Source organism: Eurosta solidaginis, chromosome 5, assembly GCF_040869045.1.
Source record: "Eurosta solidaginis isolate ZX-2024a chromosome 5, ASM4086904v1, whole genome shotgun sequence".
NCBI lineage: Eukaryota > Metazoa > Arthropoda > Insecta > Diptera > Tephritidae > Eurosta > Eurosta solidaginis.
This window is the reverse complement of record NC_090323.1, coordinates 266,160,702-266,179,594: the sequence shown is the minus strand read 5'-3', so window position 1 is coordinate 266,179,594 and position 18,893 is coordinate 266,160,702. Positions and strand designations below refer to the sequence as shown.

The window sequence follows — 18,893 nt, the reverse complement described above, 5'->3', positions numbered from 1 at the left end:
AACGCAACAAAAATTTTAGCAACATACTAGTTTTGCTCGACTAAGTGGTTTTTGTTTTTCAATTGAATTTTTTTCTAAGCAGGTAGGCATATATTAGGACTGGGACTATCCGCATATTCGAATATCCGGATATCCATACAGATATCCGTTGACACGGTTAATATTCGTTTGTGAAACTATACGGATATCCGGATTTATGAAGATCCGGTCAATAACCGTACTTTTGGATATCCAGTTAAATCAACAAATTGATGTACCATATATGTTTATTTAACATTAATAACAATAAATTCGTGGGGCATTTAAATCAATTAACAGCGTTTTGTCACATTATGAACAAATGGCACTGTTCTTATTTTCACTTGTTTGCAAAATTGTAGCTTTTTAATTTTTGACGTTAATTTAATAATCTACAAACATATTTTGTGAATAATTTTTCGATGTTTACTTCATTCAATTCTAATACGCAGATATTCAACTTTTATATTCCAGTATCCGGACATACGGATATCCGGATTTTCCGTTTACGTATCCGGATAGCCGAACATCGGATATCTCGATTTCCCATTTATGAATCCGGATATCCGGATAGTCGCATTTTTTGCTATCCGGTTATTCGAATAACCCGTTTATCCAGACAGTTGAAAAATCCGGATGCAGTTCACAGCCTTAGCATATATGTAATACTCCTATATTGCTAACAGAAAATGGTCGCAATGTGTTTTGAATTCGAAATCAAAACAAGACAGCCTATAAAATTTTTGTGTTTGTAGCAGCATAAGAGTGACAAGAAAAAATTTAAATTTAGGTACGTTCGATTATTGAATACAAAAACAAAAACGTTTAAACAGCAATATATCGGCACTCTGATGTTTGGGAATGTACCTAGCCTTTTGTAGCAATATAGGAGTATTACATATATGCAGGTAGGCAATATTTAGAAGCTAGAGAAAGAAACCGACCAATTATTCTCAAAATTTAAGAATTAAAATAAACTGAAATATTACACACAGAAAATACACTGAAATATAATAAAACTATCACCCTGTCCAACCAAGAGTTGGGTAGATCGCAAATTCTCAATCGTGTACAAATGCCACCACTAAATAATTTATTAACGGTTACGTGTTCGCAACGCGTTCATGTTCGGTTAACGGATTTAACGTCATATTGGGCTTAACGAAATACCGCAGCTCAACGCAACGTTTTCCAGGCCACATGAGTAGTTCACTTCTCTGGTAATGTAGGATTTTAGATTTTGGATATTATCAGCAATCAATTTACAAAATTTAAACAATTTTGAGTTTGAACTTTAGTTGATATGCATGTATGTGTGTGTGTTTAGTGTGACTGTGTGCTCATTTGTGTGCATAAATTAGTTGCTGCTGCTGATGTTTCTGCTTGCTGTGTTAAATTTCTTTTTGAATTTGCAGTGAGTTTTTTTTTTTTGTTATTGTGATTCTCGTGAAGGTACATACATAGTACTGCCGAAATTGTAAATTAATTATGCTACCTGACATCCTGCCATGCGCCGAATGTCGTCGAAAACTATCGCGATCATACGTGTAGTCATAATGACATTTGCGCGCCGGCACTGGCGTATGAATGTTCGTTCCGTAGTTGGTGTAGCATGTCGAGCTGCTGGCCAGATTTGTTGTTGGCCCCAGAAGATTTGTGCCATCACTTAGCGGATATGGACCCATACCTTCAACCGTTAATGAGAACGAAGTGGTTCCAAACACTTTTTAATTAATATGTTTTATAAAAGTTGGTTGGATGTTTTAATTTCATAAAAGATGTGCAATTTTGAATATAGCCCATACAAGATTCATTGAGATCCGATTGATTTGGTTGATGAAGTTTGATTTTGATTTATTCAAACATAATTTCATTGCAATTTTTATTTTTGTTTTCAAATTTGTCCGATTATTTTAGATTTTTGATCAAAATTTTTTTTTATTAATACGTTTCAAATTTAAGACAATTTTAGCCAAATGATGATTTTTTTGTTAAACATTTTTTTTTATTAAAATAATAGTTGGGATATGTTATCATGCAGTTAAATATATATTTTATAGTAAATCAAAAATTGCCGATTTTTTGTATAGGTAATTCATGAAAAAAAGAGAATATGTTGAATTTCATTATGAATAAGAGATATTTAATATTTTGTAACCACAAGCACAACACATTACAAAACTTGAATGATATTCTAGATTTTATTTGTATATCGACGGCTGAGTGGAATAAAAGCATATCTCGGTATTTGATTGAACAAACCATATCCATTTTTTTTTTTGTTTTTCAAAAACACAATCTTGAAATTGACTGATGAGCCTCATATCTTAATTGTAACCGCACTGAATTTATGCAGAGATCTCTAGGTGGATTTGGAAACGAATTCTGAGAAGATAGAGATTTATTCAAAAATGGTTATAATTTTTTAAAGATAGCTGAGATTTTGCATTTTGCATAGCTGTGACAGAGAATCCTTCACTCAGACGTCGATAGCAGCTTTATTTCCAGTAAATTATGTACATAAACAAAAACAATAAATATTGATTCGCGAGAGTATACCTTTCAGGGTTAAAAATTATATTTTATTTTTAAACAATCTCTAATTTACAGTTTAATCCAAAAGATCAACTCAAATTGCAAGCAGTTAGCGACAATTTCTTAATATACAGGGTGATTTAAAACTGCACACATATACCTATATGGCCCAACGAATGGACGAAGTCTACTTTTATATTTAAGAATTTGTGCTCTTCAATAAAAAAGTTCACAAAATTTAATTGTAGGCGTTAGCTCCTTGAAATTCGCACTTTGTTAGAGTAAATTCATTGACAAACAAATTGGCACATTCTAATTTTTTTAAAATTTCTCTTCAAAACTTTGATCTCAACTCTTCAAATAATAACAATTTATGAATTCATATGCTAGTGAAATAATAGCAGCAAAATTGTATCGACTACGTGAACCAAAAACGTTTCTGAAAACATAGAAAATTCGAGACATTTTTTATAAATCTTCGAAAAAATTTCTATTTTTTTTAGAGTTCTAGGAAACGTTTCAAGTAGGCAGTTTTATAGTCCAATTCCTCTTAGTCTGCCAAATTCTCATTGATTTTTGATTTCGTAATAGGTGTTTTAGATTTTATTCCATATTTAATTTATGGCCTCATTCTCTATTACGGAACGAACGTTCGTTTCGCCTCAGAGACGAATAGCGTCTGTATTTGCATTATGTTATACGATGGTAACATATTATTTGACATTTGCTTCGCCTTCCTTTTTGATATTAAGTAAGAAACGTAAAGGCCTATCGAAAATGATAGATAATACCATTGCTAGACGAAATCGTTTGGAGGCGAATCGTTCATCTGAGCTATCGTTCGGAATACAGAATTAAGCTCATAATTTAATTTTGTAAATGAAAAAAATTTAAAGCAAACAAAATCCCCAAATATCAATGAGATTTCCAACTTGCACTTTGGCAGACTAAAATTAATTCGACAACAAAACTGCATATTGAAAACGCTTCCCAAAACTACAAATAAAAATTTAAACATTTTCTTCATGATCTTTAAACACTTTTCGAATGTTAAGAATTTTATTAAAACGATTTTAAAATTGGTTTTGATACTTTTCGTTATATAATTCAATAAAGATTTTAAGTAAGAGACAAATAAAAAAAGAATCAAATTACTGAACAATTTGCAAATCACTTTTGCTCCTAGTATTGTGTGCTCGTAGGTGTGTGTTAATTTGGAATTGTCTGGCGTTGGATAGGGAAAACATCAGCAGAAATTACAGTTGGCTCGTTGGTTGGTTTTATGCGAACTTTATTTCTCGAAAATTGTCCAAATAAAATTTATAATAACAAAATAGCCATTAAATAAATGCCAATTGTCGACTTAAGACTTAAAAAGAGAATTTCAAATATAAGGTCAATTTAGCAAAAGAAGTGCGGTTTGTGTAAATTATGTTTAAAAACAAGTTTTATCTTTTTATTTTCTTATCCTAAATAAGATGCCGTAGATATGATCTTATAAGCCTTTAACCCTGGTTTACTCTCTACATAAAAACACATATTTATTATTGTTACACTTTGTTTGTTGTAAATTTTCGAAAAATGTAAGAATTGTTATGATTTAACAGAAATAAGCTTCAGCAAAAAATACAGTGGTAAGTGGTATCAATGATTAATGAAAGCATATGACAAAAGTTTTTAAAAACATAAATGAGAGCTGCGCGAGATGTATTTCGTGTGCAATCGATTACAGTTATGGTACGTTAGGTTAGGTTGAACTGGCCGGCCCATGTGGACCTCGCATAGAATAAATGAGTACGTAGTGTTAACAGAAATTTGTTTAACGACCTAACTGAAACGACCCTATTAAAACCCAATACATATGTTATAAAATAACTCTGTCCTCTTGGCAAATGCAAGAAGCTTTTTAGGAGTTATGCCACTTTCTTCTTCTAGATCCGACAGCCGTATCACTCCTAATATCTAGAGTCTTAGCCTGGCAAGCGCAGGGCATGAGCACAAAACATACTTGATCGTTTCCTCCTCCAACCCGCACTTCTTACATATGCTATCAGTGACCACGCCTAATTTAAATAATTACAGTTATAACGTAGAATGTTTTTGGCCGTTAATATAAAATATTTTAAAATTTTATTGAGCTCAAGGCCGGTTTTAATAAAAACAAATAAATATGTTATTGTTTTAATTTATTTTTACTCAATAATTCGAATTCAGTCTGAATTCATCATCAGGAGCTAGAGATACACAAAACGAAAAAAGCCCTTTTTTATACACAAACAAAAAATTTTAAAACAAAACTTCACTACTTACTTCTTCAACTGTGATTAGAAGACTAAATCGTATAACACTAATTATATGTAACAAAGGTATTGAACATAATAAAACAGAAAATATAAACAAACTAAAGAACAGTTTTTGTAAACAAAAATATTGGAAAACATCAATACATAAGACGGCAAAACAGTAACGATTCAGCTGATCATCCTAGCGTTGTGGTTGTTGTCACCAAGACGATGGTGTAAATATGCAAGTACATACATACATATACATATGTATATGTTTATGAAAAATGCATTAGGGGTGTCTGTTGTTTTTTATAAGGTTGCGGTATGCGTATGCACAATTAGAAGTGTCGGATTTGAAATTAATTTTCTTGTCATTAGGTGTGTCTACTATATGTAACATTTCTTTAACTTTGTGTATTTCTAGCTCGTGATGATGAATTCAGACTGAATTCGAAATATTGAGTAAAAATAAATTAAAACAATAACATATTTATTTGTTTTTATTAAAACCGGCCTTGAGCTCAATAAAATTTTAAAATAATTACAGTTATGATAAAAGTTGCTCATCAAAAATGAAAGACTGTGATTACTGAATGAAATCATTTAGAAAATTTGAACTTCAACGATTTTGAATATAAAATGCTTTGACACAAATTCTTTAGCCTTATCTTAACTAAAGCGGATTTAGTGCGAATAAAACAAGTAAATTTCCACTGCTAACACCCAAAGTTTCACTAATCTTTATAAGCTTCTTCAGGGCTTTGTAGCATTAATAACAACATTAATAACAACAATTGAAGCAAGTTCAGTGCTCCCCCTACGCCGTGAAAGTAACGGAAAAAAAATTAAGGTCACATTTACCAAATAATTATTAAATCGTAGCAGTCGCAATCGGGTTTTTAATGCGTTTTCTTTTCTGGAAATAATGTCGCCCTGCTCTCTCGTAAGTTTGTGCGTTCGCTTTTCGAAGCGCCAGGTGACATTGTTCAAAAAATTTGAATTTGAAAGTGCAACATAAGGGTAACATATTTCCCAGAAAAGAAAACGCCATAAGGTTGCTTTAACTGTATAATTGTATTGCAGTCATAATGCATATCGCTCAGCTAAGGAAAACAGTGGACAGCATTTAATTATAGAAAATAAATTTAGCTTAAAAATTTTAAAATTGAAACAATAAATCAGCAAAAAAAAATTTAAAAACACACGAAAGCATGAGTGATTAATTAATTATTATGCGCTTACTGATTGTTGTGATAATTGTTAATTATGAATTTGTGTAGGCTTCGCACTTTATAAAATATTTTTTTTTTTTTTTTTTGGTATTTTGAATCTATAATTATTTTATTACTTTGTTAGTATTCAAATGCACATATTTTCACGAATACAATATACGCAACATCATTACATTGGTACATTGTTATTATATTTGTATTTGTAACAGACATTTTTTATTTTGGAAGTATATAGAATATAAGGTAGTTCATATATATGTTATATGGGTGTATAGATAGAGATGAAAGATTTTGTGTACTTTAATTAATTATATTTCTCATTGCTGTTGGTGTTAGTGAATTAATATGTGTGTATACACAAACACAAAACAACAAATAATACATGAAAAACAAAAAAACAAGTTGAGATTTAGAGAAAAATTGTTTGTTTGATTCTTACGTGAGTCATGTTGGGTCTTTTCCTCAGATACCATCAATGCGGCATGTTCGATGCCAGAATTCATACTTTGAGGCTCCAAGCTATTTGTGCAGTTTAGCATACTCCTGAAATTCGCACACTCTACGATTATGTTTTAAGTGTAAAGCAATGTTTTTTTGTTTTTTTTTTTCTAAATTTTGGTTAATTTTTAATTATAATTGCATTTCTAACATTTATTTTTCTGTTTTGTGCCGTAGACGATAAGTCATGTGACTTTATCTAAAGCTTTATTTTTGGATAGTGTATTTGTTTTGTTTTATAATCGTTTATTCAGACGACATTTTTCGAATAATTGTGTTTTTTTTTTTTTTTTTTTTGTGAATACTACGTGTGTGTTTTGTTAAGTATTTTAATATGATTTGATCAGTGAGAAGTGTTTTTAAGAGGCCTCTTTTCATTGTTTCAGAGCGTTACTGTAAGACGGAGGGTTGTGTCAATTGAAAATTAAAAGAGAAAAATTTATAAAACCGCAAAACAAAATGGACCAGGCCAAGTACATAAGGCATAAAAGTGAAACACAATTATAATTTTCAGATTTATATTTATCCTAACAGAAAAAGAAACTCCTTTAATGGGAATATGTATTAAGACCGCCTTATTTAGGTTACGTTGAACTGGCCGTCCATGAGGACCTCACATAGACTGATTGAGTCCGTAGTGTTACCAGAAGTTTGTTTTAACGACCAAACTGAAAAACCCTATCAAAAACCAGGACCTATGTCATAAAATAACTCCGTCCTCTTGGCAAATACTAGAAGCTTCCTAGGACTTAAGCCACTTGCTGCTTCTAGATCTGACAGCTTTATCACTCCTAATAGCTGGAGTCTTAGCCTGGCAAGTGCAGGGCACGAGCACAGAACGTGATCGATCGTTTCCTCCTCCAACCCGCACTTCCTACATCCGCTATCACTGACCAAGCCTAATTTAAGAGCATGTGACGCCAGAAGGCAGTGTCCGGTCAGAATACCCGTCATGAATCTACAGTCCTCTCTTTTTAATGATAGAAGCAACTTTGTTAGTAAGACCGCCTTACTTTAGAATTTTTTCAAAACTTCCTTTTTCCAGTATACATACCTTCAATACATTTTTAGCTAAGATATCACCTTCATAAATAAAATTCTGCAATGGGGACTACTTTATTCGTGTTCTGATGCAGAGTAATTTTGAAAAAAAAAAATCGAGAAAGAAGTTCTCCAGTAAAATTTTGGGTATAGGCAAAATAGGTAAATATGTATTACACTTTTGCCGTCGATATATGTATATATGAATATATTTTTCAAATTTATTTTTCAAAATTATTTTTTGAAAACTATAGTTATGGTCGTTAATTTAAACGTAATACTTTCACAATCATATAATTAAAATTTCCCTTTAAACCTTGGAAAAGATCAAATGTACTACGTTAGCTTCACTTTGGGTTTTTGGAGATCAGGATGGTTCCTCATTAACGCAGAAAAAAGTAGTTGACACATATACATTTTTCTTATTTTCATACTATTTATGTATTTGTGAGTTTTATCGAGACTTAGCGCAAGCTAAAAACGAAGCTTGAAAATATATTACAAAAATTATAATAAACAAATATATATATACAAAATTTTTAAAATTAAGTAAATAAAAAATAAAAAAATTGCACTTTAACACTACTATTGAAATTTAAGTACATATAAAAACAAATTATAAATATATGTTGTATTTAAGCAGAGTTTAAAATAAATTCAATGTTCTTTTGAATGCTCGTTTTCCGAGTTCCGATGGCTTATTTCAATATCATTTGTTGAGTTACTTTCGCGGCGTGTGGAGCCGTATTCGCTAAACGAAGGTAAGTGAGTATAACAAAAATTATGTTAATAAAACAAGTATGTAAAAACTAATAAGATATATGAAAAGTAATAATAATTATTTGAAACAAAGGTAAGTTATTAAAATAAACTTATTTCTTGTAAAAAAGTGATTGTAACCTTTAGGGTGTCTACACATAAAATTATGCTTTGTAAATGGGAGTTTTATGAAATATGAGTATGCATGAAGAAACAACATTTTCCATAAACAAACTGGAGCTAATTTAATTTTACAGAATCATACTCGATGATGGAGAATTTAGAAGGAACAAATATGTAGAAATGCGATACTGAGATTGATTTGTGTAAAATTTATATTGATGAAAGGTTTTAATTGAGAATAGTGACATGGAAGCAGACACTTAAAACATTCAAGAATTAATTTGAAGAGTATCAATAAATTATTATGACAATAAAAACTGAGAACAATGAAATAACGCAATATGTAAAAATGAATTATAGAGCTCGCTAAAGCATTTCTTGAAGAGTATTTGCAAAAACACAAACTACAATAAACATTAGAATAGCTAGTATATATGTGTATTTGCAAGGTCAAGCCCATGTAATGAATTAAAAGAAGTAAAAGTTAAATATAAACAAAATTGTAATTTAATTTTTGTCTTTCGCTTTTTTATTTGTTATTGTTTATAGTATTTAATGTGAATATTTTATTGTTGTTGTTTTTGTTGTTTATCATGCAACTTACCCATACAGTCTACTATCTCGGAATGTCCTTCTGTGTGTAACGTATACATTATAACGATTATTATTGTGCCAAACCAAAATTATTATTATTTTTTGTTTTGTTTTGTTAACAATTTTTTTTTTTTTAGGACAAGAAATCAATAAAATTATTCAAAATTTTTAATAGTGACAATATGACAAGCTCAATGCAATATGAATTAAATGAAACTAATTGGTAATTAAACTAAATTGAAAAAAGCAAAAATACAAAACTAAAATTTGATAAATTAACTAGTAATTAATATTTGTGCAGATGTTGCCTAAGTTATTTGGAAAAATATATTTTTAGTTATTGCTGTGTTTTTATGAGAGTTTCATGAAATAATTCGTTTTTGCAAGCGGCATAAATTGGTTAAATGCTGCACAATTTTTTTTCGTCGGTGAGTCTTATTAGTTTCCACTTATGCATGGCAAAGGGGTTGATCATAGTAGATATGCTCTCTTTATTAATCGCAAATGGTTTCACAGAAGCTGAGAGCGTTCAATTTTGGTAGTGAGTATAGATTTGAACAAAAGTTCGCGAGCTACTATCGATATTTAATACCATTGATGAAAATCAATTACTAGTAAGTTCACCTACTATTGGTATTATCGATAGTGAAGTTCTTGTAAGAATAGGCTATCTACAGATACTGTTAGCACAGATATATCTTCGTCTATCAATTAACTTAAACTTTCCGCCGGTGTGTAAGTTTACTGAGACTTATCTAGGACTACTCTGTTTTCGAAAACTGAACTCACCCTTTTGAGATTTTCTCGAGATCACATTGGGATCGAACAATTTGAGACTATTTCGGAATGGTAATATCGACCTTCTCGGCTTAATTTTCGGGTTTTTTGTAGTGTATGGGTCGGAGTAACTTGTGAAGCAGCTCGGAGTTTTGTTAAACGTCATGACCAACATCATCGCGCAATTTTGTCATTGCGTCGTCGTCATATCAGTAATTATCCCTATTTTATGATAACTGACGCCAATTGAGAGTTCAAAGAGAGGTCGCGTCTTCATGCCGCTGTGCTTTTTAAGTTAGTGGAACTCTTCCAGTATTTCTGCTTCCAAATGCGCTTTTGAAAATGAGGCTTTGGGCTTGTTTTTAAGTTCTTACTTAACTTAAGTACTCATTTGTTCTCGATTTTATTAATTGTTTACGCATTATTTTGGAGTAATGTCGAAACCGTTTCAGAACTGTCTACGAAACTTTTTAGAACATTTTTTGATAATTTTGAGAATAATTTTGTAACCATTACGGGATTGATCATGGATGTCAGAACTGTTTTGGGATTTTTTTGGAACTATTTCAGAACTGGTTTGAGATATTTTGGAACTGTTTTCGGGATAAAAGACTTTAGCCACACTATTCCAATATGGTCAATTAGCGAAAGATTTTCGAGGTATTTCAAAAAATTTAAAGAAGTAACCTGTTGCAAAAGAGTAACAAACTCTAGAAATATAAACGACATCCGGTTCGCAAAAAGCAATAAGTTTAATTAAATCACCAGTTCCCAAAAAAAAAAAAATAAAATAAAATAAATGGGTTGCAAAAAGGTATTCAGTTCATATGATATAACTGTTCCAAAAAAGTATCCCGTTGGAGAAAAGTAACGAGTTCAAAACTACCTGCAACCGAAAAGGAACCAGTTTCAAAAAAGTTGTCAGTTGAAATGATGTCACTGTTCCGAAAAAGTCAAAAGTTACAAAAACTAGTAGGTTCCAAAAAAATTACCTCTTCCAGAAAAGGAACCGATTGTTTAAAATAGCCCTGTTTTTTTTTAATTAACTGGTTGGACAAAAGTAACCAGTTGGAGAAAAGTAACCGGTTGAAAATAGTGACCGGGTCCGAACAAGTAACTTGTTTTAAAAATTAAACCATTCCCAAAAAAGTCAGTTCTTAAACAGAATCCAGTTGCGAAAAAGTAATTGGTGAAAAAAAGGAAACTAGTCGAATATTTACTCTGAAAAAGTGTTTCGAAGTATAACAAAAACAGTATTTAGCTACAACAAAATATACTACGTCAGATATAGGATTTATATTTTAATGAATCGGGATCTTACCATTTCTAGAAATGAGGACAGTTCTTGTAAAACCTTAATGGAAGTGTTCCAAAAAATGCCGCACTTGCTTTAACAAACTATTTCAACTTTATAACCGATTGCCTTTGCATTTTTTTTTTTTTCATTAACAAATTTACTAATGAAATGAGGACCTCTTATATCTAATAGTTAGATTTCTTCAAAAGTTTTAAGAGTATTTCTTCTTATGCACTGACAAGATATACATAAAAGTATCTGTGATATGAAGTGAGTATGATTTATTTTTATACGTTGCTGGATGATGTGATGAAAATTAGTGTACCGTAAGTATTACGCAATTTTATAGTCTCTTGTTTTTTATACCTAAATATTTATATACCATTAAATTTATATTTAAATATTCTAGAATAGTGCATACCTTCCGTTGCCATGCCGGAATAACGCGCAAATCTCCTCGAACGTTTTATTTTTAGTCTCAGGAACCTTCTTATAAGTGAATATCCAAAATGCGGCTAAACAAACGCTAAATGGTAAGAATGTATAATTTTCCAATTCAGCCTGTTGAGGAAGAAAAGTGATGTGTTTAAGTTAAATATTCTGAGTTGTGTAAGCTTCACTTTCTATTTTTGCTTACTTTCATACTAGGGAAACCTATGCCGACTATAAAGTTCGCTATCCAATTGACTAATACAGCAATCGCCATCGCGCTGGGTCGTGGTCCTTGCGAGAACAATTCAGCTGTGATCATCCATGGTATGGAGCCTGGACCCACCGCAAAGAACACGACAAATCCAAGCGTTGACACCACTGATAAATATGACATCCAATCGATCATTTCCTGTACATAACCAAAAAACTCCTATACAAAACGTGAAGTTACCCAATTCTCGATGATTTGTAGGCTTTTTCTTTTCTGTAATATTTTCTTTTTTTTTTTCGAGTTTCATATGATAACCAACAAATCAAATCATAGAGAAATTAAAGTTTAAACTTAAAATAAAAACAAAATTATATTGTAATTTAATTCCCAAAAAAAAAAAAAAAAAAAAACAACAAAATATGTATTAATATATTAAAATATATGCTGCGTCGAAGTAAATAGTTTAACTGTTATGCTCTTCTTGTATTAATTACACAACTTTAGTATTAATGTTTGCATTGCTTCTAGACCAGTACTTAAAAAATTCATTCAAAACTTTACGGCTGCATGAAATAGAGCGATTTTTACAAAATATTTTTACACGGCATTCAAAGAGGGCTTTAATCTACAGTTAGTATTTTAATTTTAAATATTTTCCAAGTATTTTTCAAAAATTTTATTTTTGTACAATTTTAGTTAAATTAAGATTCTTAATGAAAGTCTCGTCACCTTTATTACTTTTTTTTTCCAAAACAAAAAAAGTTCACCTACAAATGATTTTAATGTTAAGTGGTTTTTGCTGCACGAAAAGCTTCAGCTGTGCACACTTTTGGTAAAATATTTTATTTTATTGTTTTTAGTTTTCTAACGGTGTTCTCTGTTTTAGCGCGTGAGATAGTTTTTATGTTTTGTGAAATTTTGACATTTACAAAAAATCTAACTTTCTATAACTTTTTGTCTATACATACATACACATGTGTTCATGTATATACAATAATTTTAATCTCTGTGTTTTTTGGTGATTGCTTAAAGCATTTGTGTATTTGTTGCTGTATGCTATTGTATTTAAAAGTGTAATAAATTTTGATTCGATTAAACCAAAAAACAAAAAAATATTTTTGTGGTTAATTTTGCTTTGTAAAATGGTGCACGTAAATTTTATATATTGGACTTTTGCGTGAGTTCGTGTCTTAAGTCTTTTGTAGTGATTGAGTGGCACGGTTTGTTTGAATATAGCTTGAAATTTTTGTGCGAATTTCCTCAGTAAACTAAAAAGTAGTTAAATTAGTGGAGTTCGTTTTTAAATCAACATACACATGTTCATAGTGATTTCTTAAAAGAAGTATGTATGTATGCATAAAAGTACATCTGTAAGAAAATTTGTAAGTTTAATAAGAATTACTCCACTCTTTTAGCTGAAAATTAAAATAAAGCAATTAAAAGCCAAATGAGAAACAATCTAAATTAAAAAGAAATCAATTTTTTGTGAGTGTGCTCTTTCGCAGAGGGTAAAAAGCCTGCCAAGTCGAGAATTTTTTCATTTTGCAGGGGAGAGACTTTTGAATAAATGAGTTTTTTCAGTGATTTATTTAATTGAATCTGAAATTTATCAAGATTTCTTTTGTATTATAATTTGAAATCATGTCGAGCAATGTTCTTAACACTTTTTTTTCAAAAGTTTTCAAAAATATTATATATTTATTCTAAAGTTGTTAGTATTGTATATAGAGCAGTCCTTTATCAAAGTGAAAGTATGAACAGAAATCTGGTCCAAATATTAAAAAAAAAAATAAATGTAAGGCCCGATAACCTCCGAAGAGATCTAAGGCCGAGCTTCTCTTCCAATTTGCGTTGTGCTCCTCTTGATTTTCCCTACAAATTGGCCGGACGGGACCTACATGTTTTACGCCGACTACGAACGGCATCTGCAAGGCAGATGAGTTTTCACTGAGAGCTTTTCATGGCATAAATACACTCGGAGCGCTTGCCTAACATTGCCGAGGGGCGACTCCGGTTAGAAACATTTTCTTCTAATTGAAAAACCTTATTTCTAAAATTTTGATGTTGCTTTGCCAAGGGTGTGAACCCAGGGCATACGGTGTGGTAGGCGTAGCACGCTACCATCACACCACGGTGGCCGCCAAATATTACTTAAGAGATATTTAGATTTAATAATACACTCCTTTCTTTTTTTTTTTTTTTTTTGTTAAGTAGAAGCTGGTTTATGGAAGAAATTGATTCAGTGAAATATTGTAATTGATTTTCAGTCAAAACTTTATTAAACATATCTTAAGATATATTGGCAATTCAGAATAGTAAGGCTATTCCTACAATCAGAATATCCCATAGCGAAATTGTAATTGAGGATGACATAATATGCGTTTTAACTACTAATAACGAAGAGTTCGTACTGGAGTACCTCAACAAACAGCACGGCAATATAAAATTTACAATGGAAACCGAAAAAGACGGAGGAATCAACTATCTAGACCTCACGATAAATATTGATAAAGAAGCCAAAAGATTTAACTATGACATATATAGAAAGTCAACGGCCACCGACACAATAATACACAATACCTCAAATCATCCTCAACATCATAAAAATGCAGCATTAAGGCACTTGGTAAATAGACTTGAAAGAACACCTCTTACACAAGAGCCATATAAGAGAGAATTTGAGGTCATATATAATATCGCTGCAAACAACGGATATAAAAAAGCACTAGTAGATAAGCTCAGAAGGATAAATGGAGAACCAAAAAGAAATAATGAAAAGGAAAATAATAGCTGGACGACTATGACATATACTGGAAAAGCAACATATAAATTGGCAAACTTCTTTAAAAAATACAACATTAACACAGCATTCAAAACATCGAACAATCTAGGGCGAAAACTAAGAACTAACATTAACTCAGAGGATCCGTTTAGCAGCCACGGCGTATACAAGCTTACCTGCGGATGCCAGCATAGTTACATAGGACAAACAGGACGGCAAATAAGAACGAGGTTCAGAGAACATATTAGAGATTACAACAAAAAAATACGGAATCCAAACATTATACCCGAGTCTAACTTCGCAAATCACATGGTCGAGAATGAATGTTCCCCAGCAAACATCAATAAAACAGTTAGGGTTCTTCACATACAAGAAAAGGGCCGACGTCTCAACGTACTCGAAAACATGGAAATCTACAAACAGAAAACATTCGATGGTAGAATAATAAACGAACAGATAAACACAATTTCTGACACAATATTCGAGCCTTTAAAACTTGTTTACAGGAAACAACTTAATCACACAGGTACAACAGACAAACACACAACAACAAATAAACACAAAACAATTAACACACCAAAACAAAAAACCGACAAAGAAGGTCAAACGACTAAAATCACAGATTTCTACCTACCCCATTCAGCCACACAAATCGATTAGTAAACCACCCTGTTCTGAATGAACACACAGCACATACACATAACTAAATATACACAAGCATCAATTTGACAATACCTGCTCATATACCTACGAACTATAAATACAGGACAAACGAAAACAACAGATCAGAACGAAAATCGACACTGATGATGGCAAACGCCGAAACCGGTTTGTCTCAAAACCAAATTTGACAAGGGATGACGGAAAATCGTTCCAATATACATCTTTTATTCTGTTAATTATCCAGTCGCACATAATCTTGGGCAACGTAAAATGTCAGTGCATGCACCACCTATATAGTGTAGTTTTTTTTTCTACATATACGTACATTCTTAGTTTAAAAAAAATTACACCAAATAGAAGAACACATTAGAACGAAAGGAGAAACCAGAGGATGGCCTTATATACACATTATTGCAAGAAAAAAATTGCTTTACAGGAAATACTTTAAATTAGTGGTCAAATGTTTCCTCATAACTTTGCAATACAAAGTTTTTCAACATTATGATCTGGCTGACATGAAAACTATTTTCAACATTACCGTGACTTTAAATAAGTAACGATTTGGGCATTGCTCCCTCTTAGCATTTTTTAAACTCATTTATTCAAACACTTAACCTATTAAATAAAAATGTACTTTAAAATATTTAATAAATACTAAAGCATGCAAACACAAATTAATTTAGCTAGAAAGGAATTTGTGAGAAAAAAATGTATAGCCTAAAGCATAAAAAGTGTACTGAATATACGCCAATAAACTTATTTACATATATAATTGCGCTATGTACATGTAAAAACAAAAAAAGTTATACTATTTAATAAAAAAAAAATATTCATATTTCAATTCTTTTTGAATAACCAAAATAGATCTGCAGAACTAAAGCGCAGGAAAATTTCAAAACAAAGTAATGGGTTAAACTACGCTTAAGACAAAAGTCGGTGATGCCATGCTGTGCTCTGCATGACTTGCACAAAACAATTTCACAGCGTAGCGCCAATGCAAAATACTTTCATATACGTTTTGTTTATTTTGAATTGAAAATTGTTAATTGTTCCTTTCTCACGGTACGAGTGAATCCGGAATTCAGTTATCGGGTGTATCATCAATTTCACATTGGCGTGTAATCCATTTGTTAGACAACATTTATCGATTTATTGTTAAAAAGATATCGATTTGGTATGGAGAAATTATCGGCTTGTTATATCAAATTTATCGACAGGTTATTGAAATGTATCAGAATGTTATCGAAAAGATATTGACTATCGAAACGTTACTGATTATTTATCAAATAATTGTGGATATGTTGTCGAAAAGATATCGATTTATTATCGACATGTAACCGACTATTTACGAATAATTAGCGCTATATTATACAAAAAATTTTCGATCACCAATTTCTGATCGGCGTGTTATCGATTTGTCAATACGACTCATCGGTTTGTTATCAAACACAAACAGATACAACTTCAATGTAAAATCGATGACACATCTGTAACCCTTCGATAGCATGCCAATAAGAAACCAACAAAAAGGCGATGATTCGGAAATAACATACCTATAACATACAGAAAACCCTATGATAGTAATTCGCTATATATTCGATAATAAACCAAAAATACCATAATAAACTTCCGACAGCATCTTGAAAAGAGGCCGAAATAATTTGTTTCTGGTAAAGGTGCTTCAGCCCTTGGCCGGGCTCTATTCAATTTAGAAACGTAATTTTCTAGAAGTACACCCGTTTTTTTTACACATCGAACTTTACGAGTACTTGGAACTCGCGTTTATTTTTAAGTTATTCATATCTCTATTGTTTCCATTGACCGTGAACATAAAATTCAAAAGTCACTACACGGAGCTGCAAGAAATCTTTAACTTCCTGTAACGAGAAAGTTCTGCGCTTCTATTTTGGTTTTTAATAAGGAAAGCGAAGCGTGCCCATGCTTTTTTATGATCCTTTTTACTCGTACATTTTGCTGGTATTTTTTTTAAATTGTATGCTTTGAAATAACTGGAATATTATATGCTTTTCCATGCCATAATTATTAGTTCTTTTGGGTTCATTAATATCGCATATCATCAACGTCCTATAGGGTTTTAAAAATATACGCAAAATCTCATACTCTTTTAACTTTCATGTATCTGTCAAACATTCTTTCATAACATGCAGCAAGACTTTTAGGACCTAACTTAATTAAGACTAATTTGATTTAATACAAATAGGTACTGAAACTGAAGTTTTATATTTAAAAAAAATGTATGTAAGTTAGTTTTATAAAACGAGCACTATTTATTTTTAAATTAGTTCTAAAGATACAAACCACAAATAGGTATATATATTTTTTATAAAAATATTTAAGTAACTTTCTTAAAAAATTTATTATTAATACTTGCCCTCCGATTTATATTAACCAAACATTCTTTACCATGAATGTTGGTTCTTTTTATAATTTTACTTGCCTTTATTAAAAATGAAATCGTTATAAAAATCGAGAATATGAACATGCCGCCTAAACCGTATAGCTGAAGTGTACGACGCCCAGTACGATCCATTAACGGTATTGAGACGAGTGTCATTAGTACCTGTGAATTTTTTAAACAGTTATATTAATATCAATTTAGTGTTTGATATTTATAATCAAACCATAATGGCACCAATGCCTATCGTTGAGAATTTAGCGCTTTCTTCCGTCAGGCCGGAACTCATAAATAGCGACGTTGAGTAGTAGAGTACCGCATTAATACCGCTAAATTGTTGACTTAATTGCATCATAATGCCAATTATCAATGGCGGCCGCAATGTGGGTGAACAGATAAGTTCCATTGTGGAGATATAGCTTTCGGATTGTTGTGCACGTTCTTCGGCGCGCATTTCTTCGATGTCTTCCTCCACAGAACTCGAGGCACGTAGTCGTCGCAGCGCTGTGTGACGATAAAATTGTACTTCAAATTTCTATTTTTTATTGCTAACACTATATATTAGCTTACCTCTTCGGGCTTCTTCCTCCCATTGTTTTGTAATAAGCAGATATCTGGGCGATTCTGGACATACCGGCAGTAATATTAATTGCAATATTGCTGGACATATTGCTAGACCAAGTAAAATAGGCCAGCCATCATTTGTTCCTAAAATTTGTTCGATTCCCAATACTTGGGATAATAGTAGACCTATTGTCACAGCCAATTGATTTACAGTTCCTAATCCACCTCGTAAATTAAGTGGCGCTATTTCGGAGATATACATTGGCACCAATGATGTATTAAGACCTGTATTGAGACAATAGATTCGAATTTCGGATTACGTCAATTATTTAAATTTGTGTGAGACTACGTGGCAATCCTGTTATTTCTTATATCAAATTCAAACTTTCTTCTAAAATATGTTTGATTCGGTACACGGCATGATTATTTAAAGAAATTTAGAATGACTGGGTTGGGGAGTTTAGAATATACCCGCGACAGGTATGCCTGCAATGAGAGACATCTGAAATACCCAAATGGTTCAAAGGGTTGTGTAGCCCAACCCTTTCGGCGCTTCTCCAACCAAATTTTCAACCTCACTTTCCCGTGGTGAATCCTGTTTCTTTAGCTGGCCAGGCTCTGACGATTTTAAATTATAAAACTAGGCTAGAGAAATTGAAAGATTTT

At 31.6% G+C, this 18,893-nt stretch overlaps 1 protein-coding gene across 1 annotated transcript in view; it reads right to left on the bottom strand.

The window, feature by feature from the left end:
• Glut1 (Glucose transporter 1) overlaps positions 1–18,893 on the bottom strand; it is a 174,120-nt gene that overhangs the window by 11,500 nt on the left and 143,727 nt on the right. Inside the window, 6 exon segments of the mRNA XM_067792041.1 lie at positions 6,510–6,613; positions 11,581–11,720; positions 11,797–12,000; positions 17,706–17,828; positions 17,890–18,167; positions 18,234–18,512. Coding sequence (XP_067648142.1) covers positions 6,510–6,613; positions 11,581–11,720; positions 11,797–12,000; positions 17,706–17,828; positions 17,890–18,167; positions 18,234–18,512 — 1,128 coding nt within the window.